This window comes from Amphiura filiformis, chromosome 4 (genome assembly GCF_039555335.1).
Source record: "Amphiura filiformis chromosome 4, Afil_fr2py, whole genome shotgun sequence".
In the NCBI taxonomy this organism is placed as follows: Eukaryota; Metazoa; Echinodermata; class Ophiuroidea; order Amphilepidida; family Amphiuridae; genus Amphiura; species Amphiura filiformis.
In genome coordinates this window covers 65,538,707-65,553,500 of record NC_092631.1, presented here as the reverse complement: position 1 = coordinate 65,553,500, position 14,794 = coordinate 65,538,707, and the positions used below count along the sequence as shown (strand labels likewise).

The 14,794-nt window shown below is 37.1% G+C and overlaps 1 protein-coding gene across 1 annotated transcript in view; it reads left to right on the top strand.

Moving 5' to 3' along the window:
* Positions 1-14,794, top strand: part of LOC140151208 (cullin-associated NEDD8-dissociated protein 1-like) — a 39,027-nt gene that overhangs the window by 10,836 nt on the left and 13,397 nt on the right. Inside the window, exons 2-19 of the mRNA XM_072173466.1 lie at positions 894-995; positions 2,009-2,076; positions 2,678-2,790; positions 3,394-3,494; positions 4,050-4,116; positions 4,640-4,738; positions 5,490-5,616; positions 6,442-6,550; positions 6,786-6,842; positions 8,014-8,120; positions 8,974-9,128; positions 9,624-9,738; positions 10,276-10,461; positions 11,165-11,276; positions 12,218-12,429; positions 12,790-12,955; positions 13,573-13,672; positions 14,240-14,440. Coding sequence (XP_072029567.1) covers positions 894-995; positions 2,009-2,076; positions 2,678-2,790; positions 3,394-3,494; positions 4,050-4,116; positions 4,640-4,738; positions 5,490-5,616; positions 6,442-6,550; positions 6,786-6,842; positions 8,014-8,120; positions 8,974-9,128; positions 9,624-9,738; positions 10,276-10,461; positions 11,165-11,276; positions 12,218-12,429; positions 12,790-12,955; positions 13,573-13,672; positions 14,240-14,440 — 2,197 coding nt within the window. The remainder of the gene's footprint in view (positions 1-893; positions 996-2,008; positions 2,077-2,677; positions 2,791-3,393; positions 3,495-4,049; positions 4,117-4,639; positions 4,739-5,489; positions 5,617-6,441; positions 6,551-6,785; positions 6,843-8,013; positions 8,121-8,973; positions 9,129-9,623; positions 9,739-10,275; positions 10,462-11,164; positions 11,277-12,217; positions 12,430-12,789; positions 12,956-13,572; positions 13,673-14,239; positions 14,441-14,794) is intronic.

Here is a 14,794-nt window from a genome sequence, read left to right as displayed (position 1 = left end):
TGGAAGTCAAATTGCTTACAGACTGGGAGGGTCCATGTATTGGGTTGATTTTTAATGCTATGTAATCTACATTACCAGTCGTTCTCCATGGACCCGAGGGAGGGTCTATACACTATCAGTATCATGACTGTCCACATGGGCCACATCATGGTTATTTCTGCTCATTTGTCTTCAGCCTTCATTGTATAATTGGGACGTCATTGCTCTCTAGACAATTTTGGTGCAGGAATTTTGAATATTGTGTGTTGAGAGCTGGCTGTTTTTATTTGTTTTTGGTCAACATGAGTTTGTTTAAAATAAAACCATGTGATTCGCGCTATTCGTGCTTGATAAATAATTATTATTCTAACATCATAATACTAATCATGGCGTGTCCGTCCGTCCCTCTGTCCGCTGCTATAATCGGCGTGCTGCTGCTTCGCTAACGCGTGCTTTCGCGGTGCGCATTGCGTAGTGCACAGAGTATACCGACGGACGCAGTGCGAGCATCACAGTGTGGTTAATCATGCAGGTGCATATAATGGCGTGTCCGTCCCTCTGTCCGCGCAAGACTATCGGCGTGTGCGCGCTGCTCGCTAACGTGTGCTCATGTGTGTATCGCGTAGTCGCGCGGAGTATACCGACGGACGCCAAAGCGAGCATCGGAAAGCATTACAGTGTGGTTAATCATGCAGGTGCATCTCATCGGATTCCAAAACGGCACATGTGCAGAGGCCTATTACTATTAGTAGTCAGGGCAAGTAGGCCTATATGGGTAACAGGTGTTGGGTAATTTGAGATAGTCACAAGAACCACCCAACCCGAGAACCGCGAAATCTAGTAAGATATAATGTTGTGATTGCGGTACACTTCCTTTTTAAACTAACAGACTCGCTCACATTGCTTCCCTACAGATGACATCCAGTGACAAGGATTTTCGGTTCATGGCCACAAATGACCTTATGACTGAACTGCAGAAAGATTCAATCAAGCTGGATGATGACAGTGAACGCAAGGTAATTATCAATCAGTAGTAGTAACAGTTGGCATCTAAGACAATTATACATGGGTGGGTGAGTGTGGGACTTAGTGCCTGGAGCTGTGTTTGCATAGACAATACATTGATGAGTGCACACACACAGTGAGATGGAAACTGTTCTAGCAGCAAATGTGTTGACAGTGGACATCCCTATTAATATCTTGGCAATGCTTACAGTGTGTTTAAAAATGGTTTTGGATTTAACTTTCTGTCAATCTGAAGGAAACATTTCAGAATTACATTGCATTGATGACATTGTATTCATATCTAATTAATATCTTCATACTGTTTGAGGTCCTTCTGCAGTTGGCATTATACTCCTTTCTGTTGGATTTACCAGACCATACACAATATGTGCATGACACCGAGTTGAAATTTTGGTACTCAAGTGATTGCCTTCTTCATAGCAACTAAATTTTATTTATTTATTTATTTATTTGAACTTTCTTTACCCAGGGTAGCTCCTTCAATGTCAAACACTGATTTCCAAGGAGGCCCTGCATTTACATGTGAACAAGAAGCATATATACAGTAATAAATCAGAAAATACAAATAGTAATTATAAATGGTACATGAAATTGTGAACAGATGGGAAAACATATAAAAATTCAGCTGAAAAAAACAGATTACACAGGTTTTATCAAAAATATCTGCTTAAATTGAGCAATACTCATTGACTTAAAATTACATCTACTATCAGATGGAAGGCTATTCCACAATTTAGCAGCACGTGAATGAAAGGTTCTTTTACCTGCATTAATATTCCATGGTGGTTCACTAAATTAAAAGATGTAGTACCCATGAAGGCTATGTTTCATAAAATCTGATCAAAGTATATCCCTCGTAATTAAAAATAAAGCATATTTTGAGCCCTTGTGTATGATACCTTATGGCATGTATTGGATGGTGTGTTCATCCCAAGCATATGAACAACTTGATTCTCTTGGGCTATTTACATAATTTATTTTATTATTTATTATTTGATTGTAGGTTGTGAGGATGTTACTGAAACTGCTGGAAGATAAAAATGGAGAGGTGCAAAATCTTGCTGTCAAGTGGTAAGTACATAAACTTAGCGAATAATTCTGGTATACCCTGCGCACAAGTATAACCCTAATCCGAACTCTAACCCTAAAAAAACAGGGTGCAAGTTTTTTCTTTTCAATGTTTATGTGCGCTGGTTGCTCTGGGTAAAGATTAAAATTTGTTCATCCTATCAACCCAGAGAACTAAGTATAATATTCATCCCTATGCAGTTCTGATGCCTTCTGCTAGGAATGCGATGAACACCATTTGAACCTAATATCTATTGATTAACATCTTCCGCTCTTCTCCAGTGTACCTCTGTGGCTCAATTAGCTAGAGCATCGTGCTTTGTAATATGAAGGTCACCGGTTCTAATCCGGCCAGATGCACTGATTTGGGGTTTGTTTTTTTTCAACGTTTATGTACACTGGCTGCTCTTGGTAAAGATTAAAATTTGTTCAATTTTGTGCTTTGTTCATTGCTTTGTATGTTCTTGTCATTCACTGCACTATGCACCTTGATTTTATGTAAAATGCGCTATCAGTTCCTAATAAAGCCTTCCAGTACATTTTGTAAAGGATTTAGGTGTTTAGGTTTAATTTTAATACCAAATCTTTCCCATTTTGTTTATAGCCTTGGTCCTCTGGTGTCAAAAGTAAAGGAATACCAAGTGGAAACCATTGTGGATACACTGTGTAACAATATGCTATCTGACAAGGAACAGTTGCGAGACATCTCCAGTATCGGTAAGGCCTGTCACCTAGAATTAATACTAATCATCATCATGAGTTGGACAGACTTCCATGTACTGTATAGTTTTGTCCCAATGAATTGATTGCATGCCATAAAGCACACATTTTGCAACTGAGAAGAATTCATAAAATTGTAGTGCATGCAAATAGTTTTATTTTGCTATTTGCAATTAAACATTTTATAAGTTTGCGTTGTATAATATGGTTCAGATTCTTATCTTTTTTATGTAACACTCTTGTAGTAGGCAGTAATATGGGCATTTCTGTAATTTTGATTGCCACATTTGGTCAGTTACGTTACTTGGGAATTTCTAAATGTAATATCTGAATAAACTTTTTATTTAAAAGTGAAGTATGAATAATTCCTGTTTTATTTAACATAATTATCAAAGGGCTCAGTGCAGCACTATCCTGCCTTATCTCTGTTAGCTCCCCTGTGTAATGTTATGTATAAAATGCAATCATGCTTTTGATTAACATTACCCAAGGGAGCTAATAAATATAAGACAATGTTGCATTGAGTCCTTGATATTTATCTAACAGTTCCATGATGAATAATGCAGTTCATTTGTGATATATTTAAATTTGTTCTTTTAGGTTTAAAGACAGTGATCAATGAGCTTCCTCCTGCATCAAGCCCTCTAGCGGCCAACATATGTAAGAGTATCACAGGAAGGCTAACAAATGCTATAGCAAAGGTATGGAAAAAACCCAGTTTCAATACTGATCCAGTTCAAATGTCTTTTAACTCAACTCCTTGAAGAACAAAGGTTTGTACTATAACGCTTCGATGCCATTGGCTTCCTTGATAGCTCATTTGGTTAGAGCGCTGGTCCAGATAATCAGGGGGTCCAGGCTCAAATCCTTGACCAAGATGAAATTTTATTAATTGATGGAAATAATAAATTATGTGCATATCATTAACCTCAAGTACTTATTAATAACTCTCAGTCGCAATGTTTTCTTTAATTGATTGACTAAAATTGATAAAATACTATTTCTCATTAATGCTAGAGAAGCGGGACAGATATGATTTGGAACCTTGGACCCATACTATAATGCTTTGAAGCCAGTTGATAGCTCAGTTTTTAAAAGGCTCATCTAGATACCCAGAGGTCCCAGGTTCAAATCCTAGTCAATGTTGAAATTGTTTTCTTCCTTGGCCTTCTTGAGGGAAAGAATAAATTACATGCAAAGGTTGGTATTTATGTTTTTTGTATATTTACAAGTTTTATATTCTGTTTCGCCTGTAGCAAGAAGATGTGTCTGTGAAGCTGGAAGCCTTGGATATCCTGGGAGATCTCCTCAGTCGATTTGGTGGTAGGTTTTTCAGTTTGTTTCTTTTTCAATCATCAAATTTTACCAGTTTTCTTTTTCTGTTCCATGAGATCAAATTTTTTTCATTATGGTGTTAAAAGTTTGTGGTTCTGTTAGCTGAAGTAATTTGATCAAAATCATAATGTGATTTGCTACAATATATGTAGAAAGAAAAAAAATGAAAAACCATGACCAGAACAGGTCAAAAAATGATAAAAAAGCTTCACAGGTTTTTCAGCTAGATTTTATTCAGTTGTACAAACAGGGTAACATACATAGAAAATATGGTCGATTTAGTCATTTACAATGCTTGTTTGAATTTTGCAAGTGGTTTTTCTATTAACTAGGAAGAATTATAAACTTCCAGAAATTTTCTAGAGCTACACTGTACATAATTTGTAAGAATCAAACGATTCCTGCAAAATTACTTCGGCAAATATCAAGATTGATTCTGCACTGTGTGGTGTGATAAAATTCAAACCATGAAATTTGTATTTATCTTTTGTCACAAATATTTGTGTTGCAGGTCTGTTAGTGAGTTTTCATTCAGCCATACAAACAGCATTGCTACCACAGCTGAGCAGCCCAAGGATGGCAGTTAGGAAGAGGGCTATCATTGCATTAGGTAAAGTTTATGTGTTGTCATTGTACATTTTGAACTTGGTGTATGAATCATAATTGTTTGACAGGGGGCATGAATTGATATATAGCAAGTAGTATTTGCATATGTGATGTTTACGGGTGGGTACTGTTACTTGTACACTACAAAGCTGCTCATGGACGTGATGTGATCAATTTTGAAAAATACCTGCAGGATAATTATTTCAAAATGAATGGAAAAGTGATAATCTCTCTCTTTCCAATTTGAACCTTCTTGGGTTTGGTATGTTTGAATATTGCTACCTTGAAAAGAAGTTGACATTTTTGTAGATGTGGGTGTGGTTACGGGCTTGGTTGTTAGCAAAGAGGGTCATCAGAATGGTGATCATACCATTTTTCACCCTGATGGGGCAGTGACATCAACGCGTTGAGGCAGCTGTTTCGCTCATGCATCTAGACAGCATCTTCACTGTGATCTTTGATTCCTATTCCATTTATGGTCATCTCTTGTAGACATGGTGACTTCAGGAAAGCAAGTTTCCAATTATTAAGACCTAAGTTTGGAAAGGTTTTTTATGTTTGAAAGAGCAAAATTAACCATAGGGCATACTGTTTTACTGTTGCGTTTAGAAATTCAATTGTCAGGACAAATTGTAAACAAATCTTTTCTGAGTTTGATTGACAGGTAATGTTAGAACTAGTATTTTTGAATTCAGTCTCCTATTATAGTATGAATTGGCTATGTTGACATGATGATATCCTATTTCTCCTTGCAGGACACTTGGTTATGAGCAGTAGCCCCAAGCTTTTCAGTGATTTAATGGATTACTTGTTGACAGAGCTGTCAGCCAACTCTAACTCATCTACCACAAGGACTTACATACAGTGTATCGGTGCAATCAGGTAATATAGCGTGTGTTTGTGTGCAACAGTATTATAGTTCTCAGCAAGGTCCTTTCGCATTGGCAATGACTGGCTGGTCCACTCATTCTTATTATTGTGTAAAAAGGATCAGTTCATGCCCAGAATCTTGTAATCAATGTACGTATTGAACTGCGATATCGGCATAACATATTTGGTTTCAATTTCAAAGACTTTCAGATATTTTCAAAATGGTCTATTGGCAGGTAGTCGAATACCATTCACATCCCTGGTTATCGTGTACTATTTTATTTCATCATTGTGATAAAATGCACAAAATATAACAGCAAATATCCATGGTGGGTTAATGAAATATACTGTGTCTCGTCTCAAGTTGAGAGTCACGCCATGTTGGATTTTGTAGTGGCAGATTCAAATCGTACACGCTAACCTAAACCCGCGGGGCGTATACACACACTTAGAAAGGACGATTTGTCAGTACGCTGGCGACGCAATCACGTAAACGCACTGATTCGAGTCTGCCACTACAAAATCCAACATGGCATTACTCTCAACTTGAGACAAGACACAGTATATATACATTGGCAAACAATTTGTATGGGAAATGTGTTAGTGAGTACCTGTGTCAGTCTGTGACCATTGTTATGGTAATTTATCATTGGATAAATAGAAATATATCTTATGATCGATTGATGTACTATATATTCATTGGCACACAATTTGTACAGCAAACATGTTTAGGGATGTGTCTGTGTATGGTGTCACCCTTGGTATGTTAATTTTATTGGACACACAATCCCTGACTCCCAGTATTAATCCCCTTGATGTTGTGTTGCTTGATTTCAGTCGGCAAGCTGGTCATCGAGTAGGAGAGCACCTGGAGAGGATTATCCCACTCATTGTCAAGTTTGCCAAAATAGATGAAGATGATGAACTGAGGGAGTACTGTATTCAGGTAAACAAATTATCGCTTGTCTTGAGTCACTGAAATTCCTGTGTAGTAACTGGATTCCTTGCCCCTATAATATACATAACTTTTTGTTACCAGTGTGTTATTATTTTTTGAGATAAATGCAAAAATAGTCACAAATTTATCAAGGGGTGTAGTACCACCTTAACCATACCCATGAAATTCAATGAAGAGACACCAATGTGTATTATTTCACATTGAGACTTTTTGTTTTCTGTAGGCATTTGAATCATTTGTCAGAAGATGTCCAAAGGAAGTATCGCAGCATGTTATGGAGGTATGTATGTATTGCAATATACAATTTGAACTTGTGTGTCAGGCACAACCTGCCCATCCACTTGTAGCAATTACACTTCATGTGATGGGCTACTTACATCAATATCTACATGTAAGAGTTGGAATGTATACCATCCCATATAATTTAGATAGCAGTTGACAATTTAATACTAATCAAGAAAAAGATTTCACAGTTTCACAAGTTAAGCAGTGGTTTGGCAGTTCATGAGGAACTTTACAATTTTGAAGAAGAAAAAAAATAAGATGTAAGGAGACAAAAAAAAATCCTGTTTAATGGGAGGACAGACTTTTCAAGATGGGTAGGTCAATTAGGATTTTTTCTTCATTTTTGGAGGCTAAATTGGCCGTACAATATCACCAAAAGCTTGAAAAATCTGGCAAAGATTTGATATTTTGAAAATATTTTCAAAAACTTTCAGTCAAAATCAATCAATTGTGGTAAAAAGAGCTGATTTTAAATGATTTTAGCACCAAACACCAATCTCTCCAAAACACAAAATAAGAAATGTGTCCATCCACATCAAAGGATGCACTTGTCGGCTGCTATATGTGTCTCATTTCACGTAATAGCTTGGAATAAATACCAGACTCATCTCAAGTGAAGGTCACTTTAAATCATCCCCAAGTCACCTGGTTAAGGAATGTTCTATGTATTCCTAAACCATGTGACTTGGGGACAATTTGAAGTGACCTCCACTTGAGATGAGTCTGGTATTTATTCCTAGCTATCATTTAAAAAAGAGACGCATGTTGCAGCCCGACAAGTCTATCCTTTTGATATGGATGTACACAAATAGTAATGAAGACAAACACTGGGCTATCACATCAAACCTGTTCAGATTAAGCTTGATAATATTACACTGGGTTTCAGAGAAGAACGGCAGTCCTGTGCTCAGATTGACGCGAGCACCCTGTTAATGAGTGACATACGTGGAGCTTTGTGTTCACTTCAAGGGCGCCGATCTGTGCCGACCAACGATTTGATGCACAATCGGCCAATCAGATTATCGGTCTGTTGCTATGATTGTCAAACGATTGACTCAGCCAATCAGAGCCCCACTTCCGTGTTTACGCTCTGCACGCTCTCAAAATATAATCAAGAGCGATAATGCCTTTAATACAACTTTATTTATGAATGCTTTTGTTGGCAGATCATTCAGTTGTGTCTTCAGTACATTTGCTATGATCCCAACTACAATTATGACAGTGATGAAGATGATGATGCCATGGATGCTGATGAGGATGATGAGGAGCAAGAGTAAGTGGTAACCACTAGTTTCAATGCAAGTCAACAACATACTGCTGTAAACCCATTACATTTGTCAAGCATTTAGAGACTATGATAGAAACACTTGAGAACGGTCCTTTAATCTTATTGGTTCTAAGCTGTGTGATGTGATACGGTGTAACATGGTTCAGCATGTGCGCGTTAACGAAATACGAGTACTCAATATTTGAACCAATCAAAGGTGCATAGCAACAACAGACTGATCGATTTTAAGCCCTAGGTAATTCCTTGTAAAATGTAGGATTTAATTTTTGATTAAAATTTGGTATACATATGATATGTAATTTGAAGTGAAGTGTTTAAGAATGATAATAAAGGTATTGTGTTTAGCTGCTGTCATGCATCTATCATCTCATATAACATGGGCGACATCATTATTTTGGCGTAAAACAACTCGGTGATTCTCTAATTGTGTCATAGAAGATAAGATGGGTTTAATATTTGACTGATAATATATGGAACCTGTTTATCCACTATGACTCAGGAAAAAATATATGATTTTATGTTTGAGTTGTCCCGTATTAGTTTTCCAACAGGATCAGATCAGGATCCTTGAGGACCAATGCCTGTTTAATCCATGACAACAGCATGCAAAATACTGAAAGAATCAAAAGAACTGAAACATGAGAGCTAAAGAAAAGTAAAACAAGGAAACTGAACAAAAAATAAAAGTTGTAAAAAGTTCAGGGAAGAAAAATGTAAACTAAAACATGCTGCTTCAATAAATATTGACTGAAGAAACTCTTGTTCAATCAGAGTTTGTATGCTCTTGATATGTATTTTGTTGATCGATGTTTGTATTTATTGTTTACCTGACTAATAGGGAGACTGATGATGAATACAGTGATGATGATGATATGTCATGGAAGGTCCGTCGTGCAGCAGCCAAGTGCCTTGATGCTATAGTAGGTTCACGTCATGACATGCTCAGTGAGTTCTATCGTACTGTCTCACCAGCTCTCATTGCAAGGTTCAAAGGTCAGTAGAGGTCATGCATGTTATATACATGTGTGATGCATGTTACATGTGTGTGAGTGTATGTGTGGGTGCATGGTATGTCATTAACTACTGAATATGCAGTCTAACACTTGCATATTCCTGTAAAGTTTCCATAAATTTGCTACTGAAAACATGTATGGATGTGTATTTGTGACACTGTGAAGGACTGAAGGTAGGTGTGTGTTGGTATGCATTGGTTTTATTGCACGTTCGAGGATGTACACTTCAAAGCACACCTGTTTTTGGAACACTTATACCTGCAGTCCAAGGATTTTACACACAAAAAATACTTATAATATAAGTAATCTGTAGTATATCATAGCATAGGGGAACATAATCTAGAATGGATGTGTCCTTAAAAAGATGCATGTGTGTGTGTTTGTATATGGCTGTCTCTCTCCATATCCCCCTCTCCCTTTAGTATGTCAGTCTGTGAGTAATTTCCAGTGCTGAATTGTTATTTTTATCCTGCAGAAAGAGAAGAGAATGTGAAATCTGATATTTTCCATGCCTATGTGACATTACTGAGACAAACAAAACCAATCAATCTTGGATTCTTTGATCCTGATGCAATGGAGGATGAAGAAGGGTGAGTTGCATGGATACACTGTAAAACTAAATACAAAACATATCACCATCAAGAACTTCTTAAATATTACCAAGATAGAGAGTATCAGTTAGAAATGACAAATTTGATTTGAAACCTGAATTCCGTTCTTGGCAAGGTCCTTTTTCACTTGGTCATGTGAAAAGAAATGGGGTAACATGATACTAGATGGCCTATTCAGCAAATGATGTGCCATCATGAAGTGATTCTATTTGTGCAAATCAGGACTCCATTTCTGTACTTATGCAGTTAGTGCTATATGTGACACGATCTGTGCCATGGGGGCCAAAGGAGGCATTTTGAAAACTGAGTTGCTATTATTATTACCTTGTAGAAACATTAGGTATTTTATTGTTTTTTACTCCATATTTTTGCCATTATCTCAATTTCAAATTTGCCGCCTTTGGCCTCCATGGACCAGATCATGTCACATATAAGCTGATAAAGGGTTAAGTATCCACACAAGCAATTCTCAGATATTGACAGTAAATGTATTGTGTCTTTGTTTCTTTTTCCCAGTCCTATTGCAATGTTGAGACTTCAAGTGGGTGATATAGTGAAAGCTCTACATAAACAAATGAAGGAGAAGAGTATTAAAACCAGACAAGGTTGCTTCACTCTGCTAACAGAACTCATCAATGTAGCCCCAGGGGCTTTGGCAGACCACATCCCAGCTATGGTACCTGGCATTCAATTCTCACTTGGGTAAGAAACTTTTTTTCTATGAAAGCGGTATTATTTATTTTTCAAGTGATCAATGTTTTTAATATGTATTCATTTTCAAGCATTTATATTTTTCCTCTTAGTGTGTGGCAGGTGTTTTTGGCATGTGACATGCACCTATAATCTTATATGTGACCCGTTCCGACAAAACCAGGAACAAGTCGCATTTTTGACATTTCATGAGTTGAATAGAAATGTAAGCACGGGACAATAAACTTCAAAGTGGTACCAAAATTATGTACAAAGCATCAATACTTTTCAAGATATGGATAATTTTGTAAATGATACCTTGATATTTGTGCCATATTGCTAGTCTGAGCAATGTGCTAATTAGTTTCCTGCCTTACACATGATTGAATAGGGATTATCATAGTTCAACTGTCAATTATTGATTAAATAAACCTCTTTTTAATAAGTACTTTCAAGGATTTGAAAGTCCACTCAGTCCCAAGGTCAAATACCATAATTCCAAAATATCTTCAAACATACAAACTTTCTCAAAAGTGAGGTCTTTGTAATAAGGAACTCTTTCCTGAAGTCACCATGTTACCAATGCCTATAAAAGTTGCTTTTTCCATACAGACATTGTTCGTTATTTTTTGCTTTTGCTTTTCTCCGAAGAAGATACCGCTAACTAACCAATCACAGGTTCTGACTTTATTATATTCATTGCTTCTTTATACAGGGATAAGAACAGCAGCTCCAACATGAAGATAGACACATTGTCATTTCTCAACTGTCTGATGATCAATCATAGTCCACAGGATTTCCATCCTCATATGCCAGTCATTGTACCAGTAAGTGTCAACTTTCACAAAGATTTACAGTGCAATTCAGTGATTCACATGCAGAAAAGAATGACCCTTTTTTACTTCAGAGAGCATACACAGGATAAACACAATGGGGCCTGATTGGCTGATTCAATCAGATGACAATCATAACAGCAGACTGGTAATCTGATTGGCCGATTATGCGCCAAGCTGCATTGCACGCATGAAGTGTGACAAAGGGAACAAAATGCCCCAACCTATTTCGCTCATTAACATGATGTGCACATCAATTAGAGTAAGAGAAGTCCATTCTTCTAAAGATAAACAGCACCTGTCTTTCAACAAGATTATCCACACTATAATATTTTGCAGAGTTCCTTTTATAAATTAAGCATATTGCTAACCATCCAGTGCATATTATTTTGCACAAGATTCTGTGCACACATTTGATGTCACGGCCGTATACCGTAAAACCCTGTCTACAAGCATATAGAGTGCTTCTGATGAAAGCTACATTAATCCAGGCGCCATTATGGAGTTTGAGCAAATAAATTACGGATCCAAGCAAATACAAACAAGTATTATTTTAAGACCAATCTATTGTATTGGTATATTTACGCTTGCTTCGAATTAATTTAGCTTTCATAAAAAATACTATATATGCTTGTAGTCGGGGGTTTACGGTATGCGATGGTTCAGCACATCTGCTTCTGCATTTATTTTGTATTTTGTGTATTAATTGACTTGTATATAAACTGAATACCAGCAAATTAGCACAGACATTGTGTGTATTTGAAGTAAAAGGGAGATAAAATTCCGACCGACCCATCTGTCATAAGTAGTCTGTGGGAAGCAAACAATTTTATTTTTGCCTAACTGTGGTGTTAGAAGAGCCATGCAAATAACATTCCAGATTTGTACAACGATTCATATATTGCATTGATGTGATACTCTTTTCCATCGAACAGCCTGTAGTATCAGCAGTAGGAGATCCATTCTACAAGATCACATCAGAAGCCCTGTTGGTTACCCAAACTATCGTGAGAGTGATACGCCCTCTAGATGTCTCCACAGACTTTGATTTCAGCACCTATGTCATGGATCTGTACAGCTGTACCCTGATGCGACTCAAGGCTGCTGATATTGATCAAGAAGTCAAGGAAAGGGCCATTTCGTGCATGTAAGTGGTTTTAATTAAGTTTTACTGGATTTGTAAATTCTATACAAGTGCATACATGAAACCAATGGAATGAACCCTAGTTTACATAATCATCTTCACCTTATTCTACAATTTTTTTACGACATGGCATAACTGGGCATTAATAGCAGAGACAAAAAAATAATTTAGAAGCTACTGATGAGGAAGCCCCCAGAAAGCAATTAAAAGCAATTAGTGGGTGCTCAATATTTTCACTTTCAGTGAGACATAGTTTGCCTAACCTACAAATATGAAAAATCTTCGTTTCAAGTTTTTTGAGATCTTTTTTCGCTGAGAAATCTCATTTAATATCCATAATCCTTTATCTGTATGTTGTGTCAGGGGTCAACTGATCTGCAACTTAGGCGACCACCTCAAGTCGGAGCTGAATATGTGTTTACCCATATTCCTGGATAGATTGAAGAATGAGATTACACGACTGACGACCGTAAAAGCGCTGACGATGATCGCTGGGTCACCGCTACAGATTGACCTCTCATCTATACTGGTGAGTTCATATTATTATTTTGTTGTTCTTGTTCATGTTGTTCACCGTATTTGTTTTGTTGTTTTTTAGTTTTAAGGGGTACTACACCTGTGGTAAATTGTGACTATTTTGCATTTTTCTAAAAAATAATAACACACTGGTAACAAAAGTTATGTATATTATTGGGGCAAGGAATCCAATTACTACACTGAAATTTCAGTGACTCAAGACAAGCGGTTCAGTATATATGATAGTAAATGAGGTACATCCTAGCGGTACCTTATTTCTTATCATAAATAACGAACCGCTTGTCTTGGTTTACTGAAATTCCAGTGTAGTAATTGGATTCCTTGCCCCTATAATATACATAACATTTGTTACCACTGTGTTATTAGTTTTTGAGAAAAATGCAAAAATAGACACAAATTTATCGAGGGGTGTAGTACCCCCTTAAGCCCACTTGATTCAGTTTATGTTTGTTTTTTTGTTTTTGCATCATGAAAGTGGTCAAATACTTGTATGTGCTGACTGTACTTCATGGAAAACAACTTTTTTAACAAACTATCTATAGTTAATGTCCAAAATAGATCAACCAATGCATCTTTTCCATTTCCCCCCTTTGTAATTCTTCTTATCAGGTTAAAGGTCTACCAATCTTGGCAGCGTTTCTACGCAAGAATCACCGAGCACTCAAGTTATCTACTCTAGGTGCTCTAGATATCTTAGTCAAAAACTATGGTAAGTCAACTGATTTATGTTAGGCTGATCCAGTTAAAATCCATACACCCCCTATGAAAGACATGACCGTAATCTTCCACACATAGAGGTGTATGGATTTTAACTGGAATTGACCGTTGTCAGGTATGAGCTTGCAATTTATATCTATGCCAAAGAGGTTAAGCCCTATGTGTAATGCTATGGTAAATCTGCCATATTGTATTGGCATGCATGATGGCCAAAATGGTGTACCTTTCAATAAATTGCAGAGACTTAGTGCCTAGTGCATGTTATTGCCACAGCGCTGTACATATGGAACATAAACAAACACTCATTCTGAATTCTAGTTTGCTGGGTGCATGTTAAGCTCCTATAGAATGCTAGAATACTCTCTTGTTTGCAGTTGTACTGAAGAACCACAATAGCAGCCAAATCTAGCCTAATTCTGATTGATTGAGTTTAGGTGTTCAGAGAGAGAGCAGATTCTAACTGCAAAAATGCACAGCATTGTTCTATTGAGGACCTATTGCTTTAAAATCACCTCAACTATCTGATGACTAAATCATATTTTTTTGCTTGTGTTGACAGGGTCTCTGCTGACAATGCCCATGATTGATGGCATCATGGCTGAGGTCCCACCCCTTATCAACGAAAGTGACCTTCATATCTCCCAGTTGACCCTTCACCTCCTGAGCTCGCTGTGTCGTGTCCACCCTGGCAGTACCATGAAACTATATGATGAAATCTTACATGAAGTCCTGGTGCTCATCAGATCACCTCTGTTACAAGGTAATGGAAGATATAAACATGAAGGTAGCACTATTCTCTAAAACTGGGGGGTACAGGAAGGATCCATTGGCTCTTTGCTACATAAGAAGTTAAATTTTGGGGTCCAGCTGGTGAACATATGGATTCTGATAACATTTAATGGAAAGATGAGGAGGGGTAAATTACTTGATTGACTGACTATACTTGCAGTAAAAAGGAGAGTTTGTGTGAACAAGGAAGGTTTTGTATAAAAGACCATGATGAGTTGGGGCTGTTAATGGGACCATACCAAATTCTGTTCAAAGTAAATGAGTGTACGTAAGCTACATATGTATAATTGATTCTGAAATTAGAAATGTCTCTTATCCTGTTTTT